Here is a 14,508-nt window from a genome sequence, read left to right on the forward strand (position 1 = left end):
GATTTTAAAACATCCTTTCACTAACAGCCACATAACTGCAGCCAATCACAGCACGTAGGTGCTCGCTTAAACCAATCACCTTGCCTAAGTTTTTACAAGTGAATGACACATTAAACACATTAGTATTATTACTTTTTTCTGTTTTGGAGAAATTTGTGACAGCAAAAACTATTATTTTGTTTTGTAAATATGAATTTGTTTCCAAAATAAATGGTTCACAAATAAAATGAAGTGTCAATCTCAAATTTATTTTTGGGTTCATATTATTTCAGGATTTATGAGACAATAATAACCACTATCAGAGCTACTCACTAGCTTTCATTTTCACATGCAACCACAAGTTTCTTCAATTTATAATAGGAAGTTCTGTACTTCTGTACCACTTCTGTAGTGCCCCTTGACCACCCAGAAAATATCTTATCTAAAATATGACTATTCTTTAATCTTTTTGATCACAGGCATAACCCTAGTCTGTTCTGAAAGGCAACCCTTGGGAGTTTGTATCCCAAAGGTCAGAATACTGAAAGAATTAACTGAAGCTCAAATACAGTGGAAGTGGATTTTGTTTTATTTTCTCACCTAAAAGATTTTATGAAGTGGATACATATGCTTGTGGCTATGCCACATCATCTTAGAAACACAATGAAGTCACAGCCACAATACTGGACAAATCCTGGTTCAAATGTCCTCTTTGAGTGCCATTGCCACTCAAATGTCCTCAGGTTGACAAATGCCAATAACAGATTCCAAACATAATCAAAAGACTAGAGTCAAGACTAGATAGTGAAAGGTTTATTATACCTGCACCAAGCAAGTGACTGAACGCACCACTGAGAAGCCAACTGTCTAATTATTTTTGATCCTCTAGAATTGTGGGACTGTGTACAAAAAGGATGTAATGCATACACGGATCACCAAATATGGATGTAAATACCCTCGTATTAAACCTCTTACACTAAATGTACTTAAACCTCATATTCATTATTTAATTTAAAATCCTCAAAAGCTGGAGCACAGGGCCAAAAGAACAAACATTCTACCACTGTCCAAATACTTATGGACTACACTGTATATGGTATACTACATGCACGTTATAAGGTGTGTGCTGACATTAGCTTGCTTTTGCCCTTCCTGTTACCCTCCCCCTCATTCTCCCACCCCTCTCCCTCCTCTCCCCCTCTCCCTCCCCCCCTTTCCCTCTCCCTCCCCCTCTCACCTCACTCTCCTTGCTCTCTCCTTGCCACATCTGGCAGCAGCAGGTTTGGAAGTTTGTTGAAAATAACTACATTAGCTATCTAGTTTACTAATCCATTGATTGAGTTCCAATGATTGATGTTTTCTTAAATATCCCACCCCCATCAACCCCGTGTCAAACACATTCCGCAATTTCACAGACCACATTTATTATTCAAAACCAGGCCTACCTACTCCTTATGCATAAGCATACTGAATAATGATGAAAAATATTTTGAAAATGTATTGAGATGCTCACCGATGGGACACTGAACATGCCCTCTGCTATGGAGTCAGAGCTGTTTTTACTGTCCTCCTCACAAATATTCACACAGATGAGTGACTTTGTCCAAGGCCTCCAAATGCCGTCTCCTGCTTCGATTTAGGAATTGCAAAATATTTTTTTATAACAAAACAACAAAGTTCATCAACAGAAAACTTGTTTTGCTGGCGCGTGACATTCTCAGCATGCATCCATTTTTTACGCTGGAGAAAATAAATGCATGTTCTTTTTTTAACACGTTTTAGCACTATGACCAGATTATTGAAAAATTCACTGTTAAAAATGGAATTAATGCAAATAAACCCACTCCGGCCCGAATAACCGGTGCTACTTGAGGGGATAAGTTAAATAAGCATTTAATTAGCACACTCTACACGGATAAGATTTTGGATAAAATTATGTAATTTAGGCAATATTTCAATTTGTATTATTTGCATGCTGTAATATTTATCCTAGAATGCAGGTCAACTAGTCATAATTTGCAGTAAAATGTGTGCTGAAATTAGCTTGCTTTCCCCCTCCGTCACCCTCCCCCTCATTCTCCCTCTCCCTCCCTCTCTCCCTCCCCCCCCCCCCTCTCCGTCCTCTCCCCCTCTCCCTCCCCCCCTTTCCCTCTCCCTCCTCCTCTCACCTCACTCTCCTTGCTCTCTCCTTGCCACATCTGGCAGCAGCAGGTTTGGAAGTTTGTTGAAAATAACTACATTAGCTATCTAGTTTACTAATCCATTGATTGAATTCCAATGATTGATGTTTCCTTGGATACCCCGCCCCCATCAACATGTCAAACACATTGCACAATTTAACACACCACATTATTATTTAATACCTGCACCTTATGTATAAGTGACCTGAATAATGATGAAAAATATTTTGAGAATTTATTGAGATGCTCGCCAATATAAAATGGGATCAAGTCGCTGAACTTGTGGAGTCAGAGCTGTTTTCACTGTCATAAATATTCACATTGACAAGTGATTTCTTCCAAGGCTTTCTTCCCTTTAGACTAAGAATTGCAAAATAATTTTTCATGATAAATCAACAACCTTTTTTTGACAGAAAGTTTCAAGAACTTTTTTGCCTGAATGCAGGTCTACTGGTTGTTATTTACCGTAAAATGTACTATAACTGTTTAAGAACAGCAAATCTAAGCTATGTAAGAGCTATATTTTTACTGCCATTTTTAAGTTTAGACAAATTTTTACTTGTTTACTTGTTGTTTAGCATCCCCAAGCTCCCCTCCCCCACCCCCATCCTACAGCAAACATGAAGTAGATGTCCTTCATCTCCATGGCGGGGGCCAGTCTGGGCTTATTAGTTCCCTAAAATGGGGGGGAATGCTACCGGAACCAAGCTTAAGCAGGAAAGACTCATGTTTCAAAGTCTCAAACCTTTGTGCTGATGTAGGGCTCTCTGTTTAGCCTTTCAGCTGTGCCACTGATCGACAGCCATCCGTTCGAGAGGACTATGGACTGAAGTGTATTTAAAAATACACAGCTGCAATATTGTATGCTTTCACAGGAGGGATGTGCCTTGCTGAACTCAACTGACACCACTGCAAAAAGTTCACAGTTTAATTAAGTTCTTTGAATAAAAGCATTTGGTTCATTTTAGTAAACTGGACTCTGCCCTTGCCGGTCTAGCAGAGTAGAGTAGCTTCTTTAACAGCCAGTCGCTCACTGTTTAGTAAGACTAATTTACACCTTTTAATGGGAATACGTTTTAAAGCGAATTTCATTTTCGTGCCTACAGAGCTTCCATACACTATGATTTCAAGTGTAATATAATTTTGGCCCTGCTGTAATATCAGCAAAAATCATTTATAATTATGATAATTGAATTTAATATATTTTTAAGAGGACTTCAACCAAAACGGAGTTTCAACAAACTACAGTAGCTTCCCGAAGCCGCCCCTAAGAGTGCAATTGTCATTCTCCAGTAATTTAACTGAGCATTTCTTTAACATGTAGGACGTTTCGCATGCATTGTTATTAAGGGATCCTAACGCGGGTGAGAATCTAATTCCAATCAGGTGTGAGTTATGAGAGAATGGTAAATGGACTGTATTCATATATTTATATATATATTTATGTATTTTTATCCAAAGTGCTTTACAATTAATGCCTCTCATTCACCTATTCACTGGGGTTAGCCAGTTAGGTGTTTTGCTCAAGACCACGTTGACACACCCATGGCGGGAGGGGGGTCAAACAACCGCTCCTACCTCCTGAGCTAATGTCACCCCTGTTCCGCTCCTTCAGGATTCTCCAGCCTGTCGCTAGGAGACCAGATGAGCCTGCTGCAGAGCGCGTGGATGGAGATCCTGATCCTGAGCGTGGTGTTCCGCTCTCTGCCCTACGAGGACGAGCTGGTCTACGCCGAGGACTACGTCATGGACGAGGGCCACTCGCGCCTCACCGGGCTGCTGGACCTCTACGGCTCCATCCTGCATCTGGTGCGCAGGTACAAGAAGCTCAAGGTGGAGAAGGAGGAGTTTGTCACGCTCAAAGCCATCGCCCTCACCAACTCGGGTAAGCGGCCGGCCCGAGCTTAGCGAGACCCAGACATTTTGATGTAACTGAAACTGAAATGTTGTACTCCAGACGCAACGTTCTGAATACAGTTTGTTGCAAAAATATGGTAGAAGGCCTTAGGAACTGGTAAATGTTCAAAACTGAAAACTGATATTTGGCAAACAGGGCGTCTTGAGAGCGCCTGAAAATAAATGCTGCATTGGGTCAGAGGGTTAAGTTGAATTGTGGAGAACGGTTTCTTCCACATGATTTGCTTGCTTCAAACATACCCAACATATTTGTGGCATCTTCACGTTCACAGCTAAAAGATCAGATGACTGCGCTGTATAAATATTATCCGGTTGATTACCTTCAAAAGATGCTTCTTTTTTATTCCTCTTTTTAGTGTAACATGTTAGAAAATCAGCAGTGGTCTAAAGAGTTTTAGGAAGCGAAAGAGAATTTCAGACAGACGTTTGATTTGACCTTGTTCTGGAGTTGACATTAGTAAGTGAACACTCGTGTCAGTGCAAACTGGAAAACAGCGCTCTCATTTATGTTAATACAGCACTGGAGGGCACCTTCACTCTTGATGAGGTTTCCCCCGAGACTGCAGAATACTAGATAGCTAAAATTGCCTGAGAAGTGTTTCTCATTCAAAATGTTATTATGGTTGATGCATCTTCTCAGTTGTCAACTGAGCAGTTTTTTTGTTGATGGAACAAAAAACACACTTTTAGAGTGACAAAAAATCCCTTGAGTACAATATAACTTAACGCTGAATTATTGTTTGACATTTCATGTTTTACATTGATTACATTTTACACAGAAATAACACTGACTCGGTATAATGTTTCATTGGATATTTTTCACAGTTTCACTTTGTGGAATAGCTGCTACAAATCACCGCAGACTTAGTTGTGTTGAGGTAAATGGCAGAGCTAAACCAGGAGGCTCCGACTATGGAGGGTTTACATTGGATGCCCTCTGCATTGTGATATCTCACTTTTCTGCCCGTCTATGTAACAGTAGCTACCGGGGGAGGGATGAATCTAGAATTTCATTATCAGAACAGGGGCTGGTGACACTAACGTTAAGCCAAATGGAATGATGTAGAACCCCTTTTTAATCCAGACAGAGGAGCAGAGGGCATCTTTTCCAGAGAACCTTCCACAGTGTGTTTAAAAATACTGTACGCACTCCTACAAGATGCATGCTTTCACAGAACAATATGTGCTACCGAGACCTAAACTTGGCAACTGTTTGAAATGGCCCAGGGCTACACCATGCTGTGTGAATCAAAGTGCCCCATTAATTTTAACTGTCATGTGATGTCCTTGGCTTCTATTGGCTAATTTAGGCAGACAGTGTGTGTTTCATACAGTTAGAAAATAAATTCATGCAACCATGCATTCGACGGCTTTGATGTAATTGATTTATTAAATAACCAATGGTTAGGCAGCAGGCTGCCGTTATGAGGCAGATCATCTGTATTTATTACATACATTTCACAGTCATCATTCACGGGTGTTTTCATTCACGGACAGCGATGTAACCAGCTACATAATTAGCCTAATAATTAGCAATACCACTAAATATAAATGGACTTTGTCTTGTAGTCCGGATAATGTGTTCAGCAGTCGCAGAAACAAAGAAAGAATTGTTCCAGAGAAAATAAAACAGGAACAATAACTGACCACTCCATGTGAGACTCACTCAATTCACGCAATACCACTTTTCCAGACAAAAAGCAATTTGAAAACACCACTCTCGGTGGCCTTTAAACGTGAGTGTTTGTAGCTCCCCCCGGTAAATTTGCCGGAACGTTCCGTTAGGAACGTAGTCCACGAGAGAGCCAACGAGTCTGTGAGAAAACACTGCTGTTTCTTGGGCTCCTTAGGCGTGGGCTAAAATGTAACCCTCGTTTAATGGAAACCTTCAACAACACGGCCCGGGGGGCATTTTTGCCTGTGTAAAATCACATTGCACCTGATCGATTTTTTGGGGCGAATTCTGCTTGAAGGTGGACAATGGGTCCGGGGCGATGCTGTCTTATATTGTACCTTTCCTGTTGTCTTTGTCACCATAACAGAAGCTGCCGGGCATGACGGCCAAGGGAAATTAATTTTGCGAATCGTTAGCAGCGCGGAGGCTGTCGGTGCAATGTGTTAAGCCGAGTGGAATGAGTGCCGGGGAGTGTGCATGGGCAGGGGTGTGTGTGTGGGGGGGTTTCAATGGCTTGAGCATTAAGGAGGTACCTCTATCTGGATAGCTCACTTTCTCGGAGGGGAGGGTCCATACTGTGACATTGTGACATTCAAGGCTGTCTCAGGAGAGGTAGGGTGGGGGAGGGGGCGGTTAGGCGTTAATGATCAACATAAGGAGACCCAGTCTTCAGGTTCAGTGGTGATACGTCAGTGCCGGTACATCACAGCCCCCTGGAGGAGGTTTCTCCTTCACTGCGATGCTGGAACATTTCAGAGTACCGCTCGACCGCCAAAAGCCAAAACCCAAAGGGGAAAAAAGCTGCGGAAGCAAATTAGTTTGCGTCAGTCATTTCGTGTGTGTGCCACTTTAAAAAAAACAAGCACGAAAACTCTAAACAAACAAGTATATCGTTATGATAAAAGGGACTCGGGATCAGCGCTTGAATGTTCATTTATTAAATTAAAATGATTTAATGTTCTCTTAAAAAATAAATAAATAAAAATTATTCTCTTTGCTTTCTCCCCTCAGCCATTAGAGAGACATTAGTCTTCTTTACAATTTCCTTATTCAGAGTGATTATCCATTTATACAAAGCTAAGTTTTCCTTTTCCTTTTTTCTTTTTTGCGAAAAGGATGACTTTCATTGTCATTGTTCATCTAGAACATTATCTTTCACCCTCCCTAGGTTAACAGATCTATCACTATACTCTACACTACCCCCAATCATTATTGTACTGTTGTGTTGCTCCTTATGCCCGCAAAACATGCATGTCCTTTTCTTTCCTTAACAGTAGTAATAAATCAGCAACCTGAACCTTATCTAGGGCAAAAACATTAACGACCCTCTAAAAATTTTAACCCCAATTTACTCAGTTTTTATTGCTGTGACATTTTACACTGAAGAATATTGAAGCTTTGAAATGATGTTACATATGGATTAAAAATGGAGTAAATGTAACTGATAATTTGAGTGAAATCCGATTTAATTAATATTTGCATCATGAAATTGAAATTGAGATATCACTGAAATCCTGAGTAGATGCAATAGAAAACCTGAATACATCCAAATCAGTATGCTGTTTTCTTCAGATTAAAGCCTTTTCATTGCAAAGTAATGGCCTTATTGTCTTATGACAGCATTGTGACAGTTTGGGCAAACAGCACTCCTTGCATAGGTATCTGCTGCTCCTTAAAAACCATACACTTGTTTAGCAATGATAGAAGTGTTTTTATTAAGCACAATGCAAGGATGGCTTTCCCACACACAGCAAAATATCACATGGTGTGAATTCACCCTTACTTGAACTGCTAAGCACACATTATTACTGCAACACTTGAACATTTTCTGCACTGTAACAATTTTGCAATATCACTCTGAATCTTGCTGTGCTGCACACAAACTGAAAAATTAAAGATAGCCTGTTTACATTCTTAAATCAAATAGTGTACACTCAGTGATCACTTTATTACATAGACCTGTACACAAGCTTGTTAATGTAAATATCTAATCAGCCAATTATGTGGCAGCAACTCAATTCATAAAAGCATACAGACGTGGTCAAGAGGTCAGCTGTTTTTCAGACCAAATGTAAGAATGGGGAAGAAATGCAATGCAAGTGACTTTGGCCGTGGAATAATTATTGGTGCTGGACAGGGTGGTTTGAGTATCTCAGGAACTGCTGATTTCCTGTGATTTTCATGCATGTTTTTAAGCAATATTTAAGCAATTTCATTCCATTAAATAAACTAAAATAATATTAGCCAATCATTTCAAAATTACAAAATAACGTTGGATTTATAGTTATTGATTCAGGTATGGCCAACTCAAATAATCACAGTGATATTCCATACATTTTATCGAGACAGAGTAACGTTTCCATTATTGTCACATTAAAGCTCACTTAATTATTTTTAGTGATTTCTAGTGCCATTAGCAACAATTAAAATAGCCAAGTACATTCTTGCTACCATGCCAATTAACAGTTTTTATAACAGACCACTCATATTTAAAAATGCATTCCTTGCCATTGTTTATTTTTCTGACTAATCTATTTGTCACAATTTTACCAAAGTATATCAAGCTATATTTGTGTATTCCACACATGAAAGAATTTTACAAAGGGGAATCATATGGTTTGACAGTATTTTAGATTCTTCATTTGGTTAGAAAACACCCCTATCCAGCACAAGCTATACCACTCATTTTTTATTGCTGCCCATGAATACTGGAAATGTATCGCTTGTTCACCCTAAACACTGAATATAATTATGAGTTTCCAGTTTGCATAGTTTCAAACGCAAAACCCATCACAACAAGGTCGCAATATCTACATGGGATTTACTGAATGATCATAATGGGTCAAAATCCAAGGAAGTAATTTTGCAGGGATTAGGTCACTCTGTGACTTTCCTTTTGATGCAAAGTTAAATGTGTCCATGCATATGTATACCTGTGGTGAAGGCGCTAAAACAGGGTGGAGATTATGGAAATAAAGACAATTAAGTATTCCATCGGATTTACTAAAACACACGTTAGTTGCGACTCCCCTCTTCACGTGATAATTTTTAGAACTCCTGAAAGCAGGTGATAATTTGTCTGCAATTATTTACCCTATAATTCACACACAGGATACCAAAGAAAGGGTGTGGGGACTCAGCGGTAGCCTACGCACATCCACGGCAGTCAGATGAGATTGCTGCATGGGGTGGGGATTAACAAATCCATCCACTGTTGCATAATGCTCTGGAAAGGAGACAGTAGGCTACTAATTTACTGATTACTTCTAAATTATTTTATTTGATATAAGTAGCCTATTTGAAATTGTCTTTGCAAGGACACAAGACTTCTATTGTCATCGGCTATATTAGTATATAATGCAGCGTACATGATGGCAGTGAATGCAATTTTTTACTATGGTTTTCAAGCCAAAAGATTGATGTGCGCACATAGCCGTACCGAAACAATTTAGCTTGCGTACACAACTGGGAGTTGAAGCTGTGACCTCTGATTCACGGGAGCAGTTCTCCCTGGTGTAAAATCCAGCTATGACCAGCTTGAAATTACCAGCTACCAGCTGTTTCAGAACATAGTTTGAGCTAGTTAAACCACGTTGAGTATGGAGCTGGTCTGAGCTGGTCAACCAGCTACCAGCTGTTTCAAAACATAGCTTAAGCTGGTCAAACCACATTGAGTATGGAGCTTGTCTGTGCTGGTCAACCAGCTACCAGCTGTTTCTAAACCTGGCTTGAGCAGTTTTTTTCAGCAGGGCTCTAACCGTCATTCCGCTGCTCCTCCCCCTGCAGATTCCATGCACATCGAAGATGTGGAGGCCGTTCAGAAGCTCCAGGACTCCCTCCACGAGGCGCTGCAGGAGTACGAGGTCGGCGAGCACCACGAGGACCCGCAGAGAGCGGGCAAGCTGCTCATGACCCTTCCGCTGCTCCGACAGACGGCTGCCAAGGCAGTGCAGCACTTCTACAGCATTAAGGTCCAGGGCAAGGTGCCCATGCACAAACTCTTCCTGGAGATGCTGGAGGCTAAGGTCTGACACGGAGCCCAGTCCAGCCTAGCCAATCCACTGGCGGAAGGGGCACGGGGATTGGGAGGCGACCCTGCGGGCACGACGGGAGCGAACTAGATCTCCGCAGGGACTTAAAGGAACTTGAAGGAGGGTGGAGGGTGGGGGGGGGGGAAAGACAATTCACTATGGGTTTAAAGTGCAAACACAAAATGGATGCCGATCAATTTAGAATATAATGATGTAATAATAGAGGCTGTGTACAGAGGCGAGAGATTTGCTGTTGCATTTCACGGTCTGCCATGCGCAAAGGACAAACCCCTCTGACTTTGTAGCACCAGAATGAGGATCCCATGCCGCCAGCTTCCTGTAGGTTCCTTAACTATGTGAGCCCCCCGGTCCTGAAAGCAAAGTGTGCATATGTGTTGTGACGCAACTGAAATGCTAGCTAAAACAAGGTTTTTAATCTTTTTTTTTTCTTGTGGAGTTCAAACTTTAAAAGATTTGTGGCATCACGGGTACTCTCCGGCTATGTAGATATTTATCCCAAGTTCCGTATTCTTAATAAGAGTCTGTTGCACTGGACAGCTGCTGTATTACTTTCATGTGAGATGGACAAATATGGCCAAGCCACATCCAGATGTCTCCTCATCTGCAACTCTGTAGAGCTTTGTGGAAACATCAGAGCCAGGATATATAGGGGTATTTAGGAAGAGATGGAAACATGATCTACTTATCCAATGTACTGTAAACCAGCAAAAGTTCTTTCTGCACTAACACAGCAATAAGGCAATCTGTTGTATCTTTTGTGTGTGTTATGGTCCACTGTCTGTCCTCAAAACTGTCTCAAAACCCTCTGGGTCTACTGTAAAAAAAATATAGTGTCATATGTGTCTGTGTGCTGGCAATACTGTTACATGCTAAATGTGCTGATTCCCATTAAAAAATAGTCAGACAATCTTATTGCCCAGCTTTGTTGCCATTTTACATTTCGGAGGACAGATAAACCCCCCTGACCCCTGTCAAGGTTGGGTGAGAGGGCATGGAAGATGAGCACCGAGAGGACACGCACTGCGTTCCATGGGATGGTGCAGTCCGAACGCAACCCGCGCTCAAACGGTCGCCGGCTGTCCTGAAGAACTTTTGCATCACGGTGATCTGAACATAGATGTTGGAGGGCAAGGTGTTCGCCGCCCGCTTCATCTGTCACCAAAGCCGGCTGGGCTGTGCTGCGAGCTACTGTCCCAAGGACGGTCCTGTGGAAATGAAAGGTGTACCTCGGGGACCAGGTGCACATTGCAGCCGTGTTTAAAGCTGCAGACGGCAGATGGCTGTGTCGGTTAGCCTCAGAATGTAATGACAGGTTTTACAGGTGGGCCATATGGTGTCCTCTCGGTGGCTCAGCGGTGTCTACGCAGGCATTCTGGCATCTCATTGGCAGACGGCGCCTTGCCTTGGGCGTAACCGAGGCGCTACTGGCATGTGCAACTCTTAATTACTTAATTTGGTTCAGTAGTGTGGGACTAAAACCAATTTGTGCTGCTTGTTTCTCGTTGTTTTTGACAGAAATCTCTGTGAACGCTGCAGAAATGCTTAATGTGATGTGTCACGTAATCTAATTGTGGTGATGTAGTGACTTGATACTCTTTTCAAAAGAAACAAATACATTCTCAGGAGGAATGCAGGGCTCTGCTTTTAAATCTAATTGGCCTTTAGGGTTCCTTTACACTCGCTCTTTTGCTTGCTTGGCGGTCGACAGGCCCCAAAGCACATCATAATTTCTATTTAATCCAATAGTTTGTGCTAATTCAATATAATTGAGGGCATTGTATTTACGCTCACTGTGTAAAATGGTAACATTTCACATAACAAATATAAAGTGACATTAATATGACTATAAACTGGCTGCAAATATTTTCCATGTGTCGTCTACTCTGTAAGACTGTGGCACAAATTGTGCATGTTTGGTTTATGTTTCAAAAGACTGTTTGAGTTTTTAGAGCTGTCCAATATCATCTATACCAAGACTACTGGCTGTATCATTTCTGAGAGCCTACATGGAAGATCAGGCATAAATCCTCATGGTTTCTCTGGAATGTAAGGCAGGTTTAAATTTAGTGCCATACAGCTTGCGCTTATCGTATTCCCCCACTAAGCAATGAACACAACTGATCTATAAATACAGTCTGTGACTCCAACGGTGATACAACAAACAAAATGTCACATAAAATATCAAAACTGCACGAAAACCTCAACCCGAAACACTCCCAAGAGACTTGGAGCTGTAGTACTACTTGTGAGAGACTTTAAATGCCTGGAGACAACAACAACAAAAAAATTACCTCACATAAGTCAAATCATAACATTTGAAGACTATCAAATATAGAAATTGCTAGGAGAATTGCAGGTGGTGTCTTGCTATTGTAATGTGGCCAGGGTTGTAAACTGGGAAATCTTCAGATCACAATGGCCCTGATTTTATGGGTATTGGAGCCCTGTACATGGTGGATTTTATGGATTCACGAATCATGTCGTGGTAGACTATATGGATTTTATTGTCATGTCAGAAATATATTTATGGATTTGTATTACACTGGTAATAACATGCTTTTTGCCGTATCACCCCACATATTTTTCTAATGCACACTTTCTCATAGTTTAGTTCCGTCCATGCAGGTCTACATGTACCATGGAAACCATTTCCATATGCTGCTAGTCCATGGTATACAAATAGCAATATTGTAACGTTAAAATGAAACAAGGTGACTAACATTCATTTTCATTGTAAGAGCAACCGTATTTTAAAACTTTTAACATGTGAATGTAAAATGATAAATTAATTATTATTATTTTGATTATGATGATTATCATGGTTATTGTTATTATGATGATTATGATTATTATTATTATGATTATTATTATGTATTGCACCTGTTCATGACAAAGATAAAGGAGCATTTCACATCTAAATAGACAAAATGATAAAAGAATGTATGTATATACTACATATGAATAAAGAAATATATCCAACAATATCTATCTTACCTGAAGGGATGTTACATAAAAGGCTACCAACCCGCCATCACCCTTTTTACAACCCTTTTAACTTATGATGCAGGTCTCCTGGATGCCTTGGGACCAGGGTGGTGGTCAGAAACGTTTGAAAGCTGATGATTTTCATGGTAATGGTAACACAAACATCCTTTGTGCTAGTAGTATTCCTCTTGCACAAACTGTTTTTAATCTTTCTCCAGTTTGGTAGATTTGTGGTCTCCACTAAGTGTCCATCAATATGGGCTGGGGGCACAGAAGGGCGTGTGCCAAAAAAACATTCAGCACTGTGTAAGTTTGATGTCAAGTTATGTATTTGTGAGGGTTTTAATCAATCCTTTTACCAAAACGTTGCCGCATGAAGCTATTTAAGTACTGTAACCAATGCACATATGAGGTATACACTGTTTGATAGATATCCTGAAAGAGAGATTATAGTTATTAAGTTACAGTGATTCAAAAGGGGCTGAAAATAAAATAGTTGAAATAACCATAAATCAACACATTGTGATGTACCCACAACACATCTATTAAATATCTATTCAAAGTAATGATAATAACACACATTTCAAGTCAGACATAAAATCTATATTGAAATAATTGTCAGGATTACGTGGGCGTGGTCAGGACTGTCTCCTACCTCAACTCATCCAAAAACATACCACCCACAGATGGAAATGTTTAGACTGATATATACCGTAAATTGAAATTGCAGTGCAACTGATACCTCTGCAGGTTGACGATGCTTAATACATGCGGAATACATACCGCCAGTTAATAAGGGCACGTTGGGTGTCACCCCACCCCCAATCAGTCGGTGGAAAAACCTGATCTGTCAGTCAGGAAAACTGACTTTAAATCACTGATTTAATACAGTCAGTTTTCTTCCTTTAAATAGTCTAACTCAGACTGTAGTACAGTCTATGAAGTTTTTTTTGTTACAGATTATACTAAAAAAGCAAACATGACAAGCATTACATCAATAATTGAGAGGTATTTACAACTAAGATGAAATTGCACAAAGTTAACATTCACCTCATATTCCTGACAACATAACATAATGAGGAGGCCATAAAATGTGCATATAGTGACTATCTCCTGGACAAGTATATGAGGAACAATTGGTTCATTATAGAGTTTACAGTACTGCAAAAAATAAGGTTCATAATGTAGTTGGTATATAGTGCACTTGAAATATTGATATCATATTGGGCTGAAGTGTTCCGTAAAACGGTGGTCAGCTTAACTCAACGTCACAGCAGAAACCATTAAGGCATGTGACATTTGTCCATTTTTTTATTTCAAAATGCTTCTTTTAGTCAATGGGCTCGTCTAATGTTTGTTTCTTCTCTACGACAGGAAATTGTAGAAGACGAATGGCAGTGAAAATGTTTTTGTATAAGGCTATGGATACTGTAAGTTTACAAAGAGCCTTGCTGTTATGCCAGCTAAATTCTTCTAGCTATTCCCTCCTCTGTCCCTCCATTCCCACATCAGAACTTTTGATAAGGCTTCAGACCATCAATTAGTCCAATATCTTTTATAGAGGACCAAAAAATAATCAAGCATAAAATCTCAGATGTTGCCAAGCATTTCCACAGGCTGTGATCTGATGTTGCAGTTGTACATCACAGCTGGCATTAGTGTTCCTCACCTGCAGACTAGATATGACTCGAAGATACATGAGACGTCAGAAACCATTTAT

At 40.4% G+C, this 14,508-nt stretch overlaps 1 protein-coding gene across 1 annotated transcript in view; it reads left to right on the forward strand.

The window, feature by feature from the left end:
* The window catches only part of LOC133128662 (steroid hormone receptor ERR2-like), a 59,218-nt gene extending 49,338 nt beyond the window's left edge, over positions 1-9,880 (forward strand). The window contains exons 6-7 of the mRNA XM_061242371.1: positions 3,775-4,044; positions 9,538-9,880. Coding sequence (XP_061098355.1) covers positions 3,775-4,044; positions 9,538-9,782 — 515 coding nt within the window. The 3' untranslated portion in view covers positions 9,783-9,880. The remainder of the gene's footprint in view (positions 1-3,774; positions 4,045-9,537) is intronic.
* Positions 9,881-14,508: the final 4,628 nt, after the last annotated feature.

The sequence above is a fragment of the Conger conger genome, chromosome 5, assembly GCF_963514075.1.
Source record: "Conger conger chromosome 5, fConCon1.1, whole genome shotgun sequence".
Taxonomy (NCBI): domain Eukaryota; kingdom Metazoa; phylum Chordata; class Actinopteri; order Anguilliformes; family Congridae; genus Conger; species Conger conger.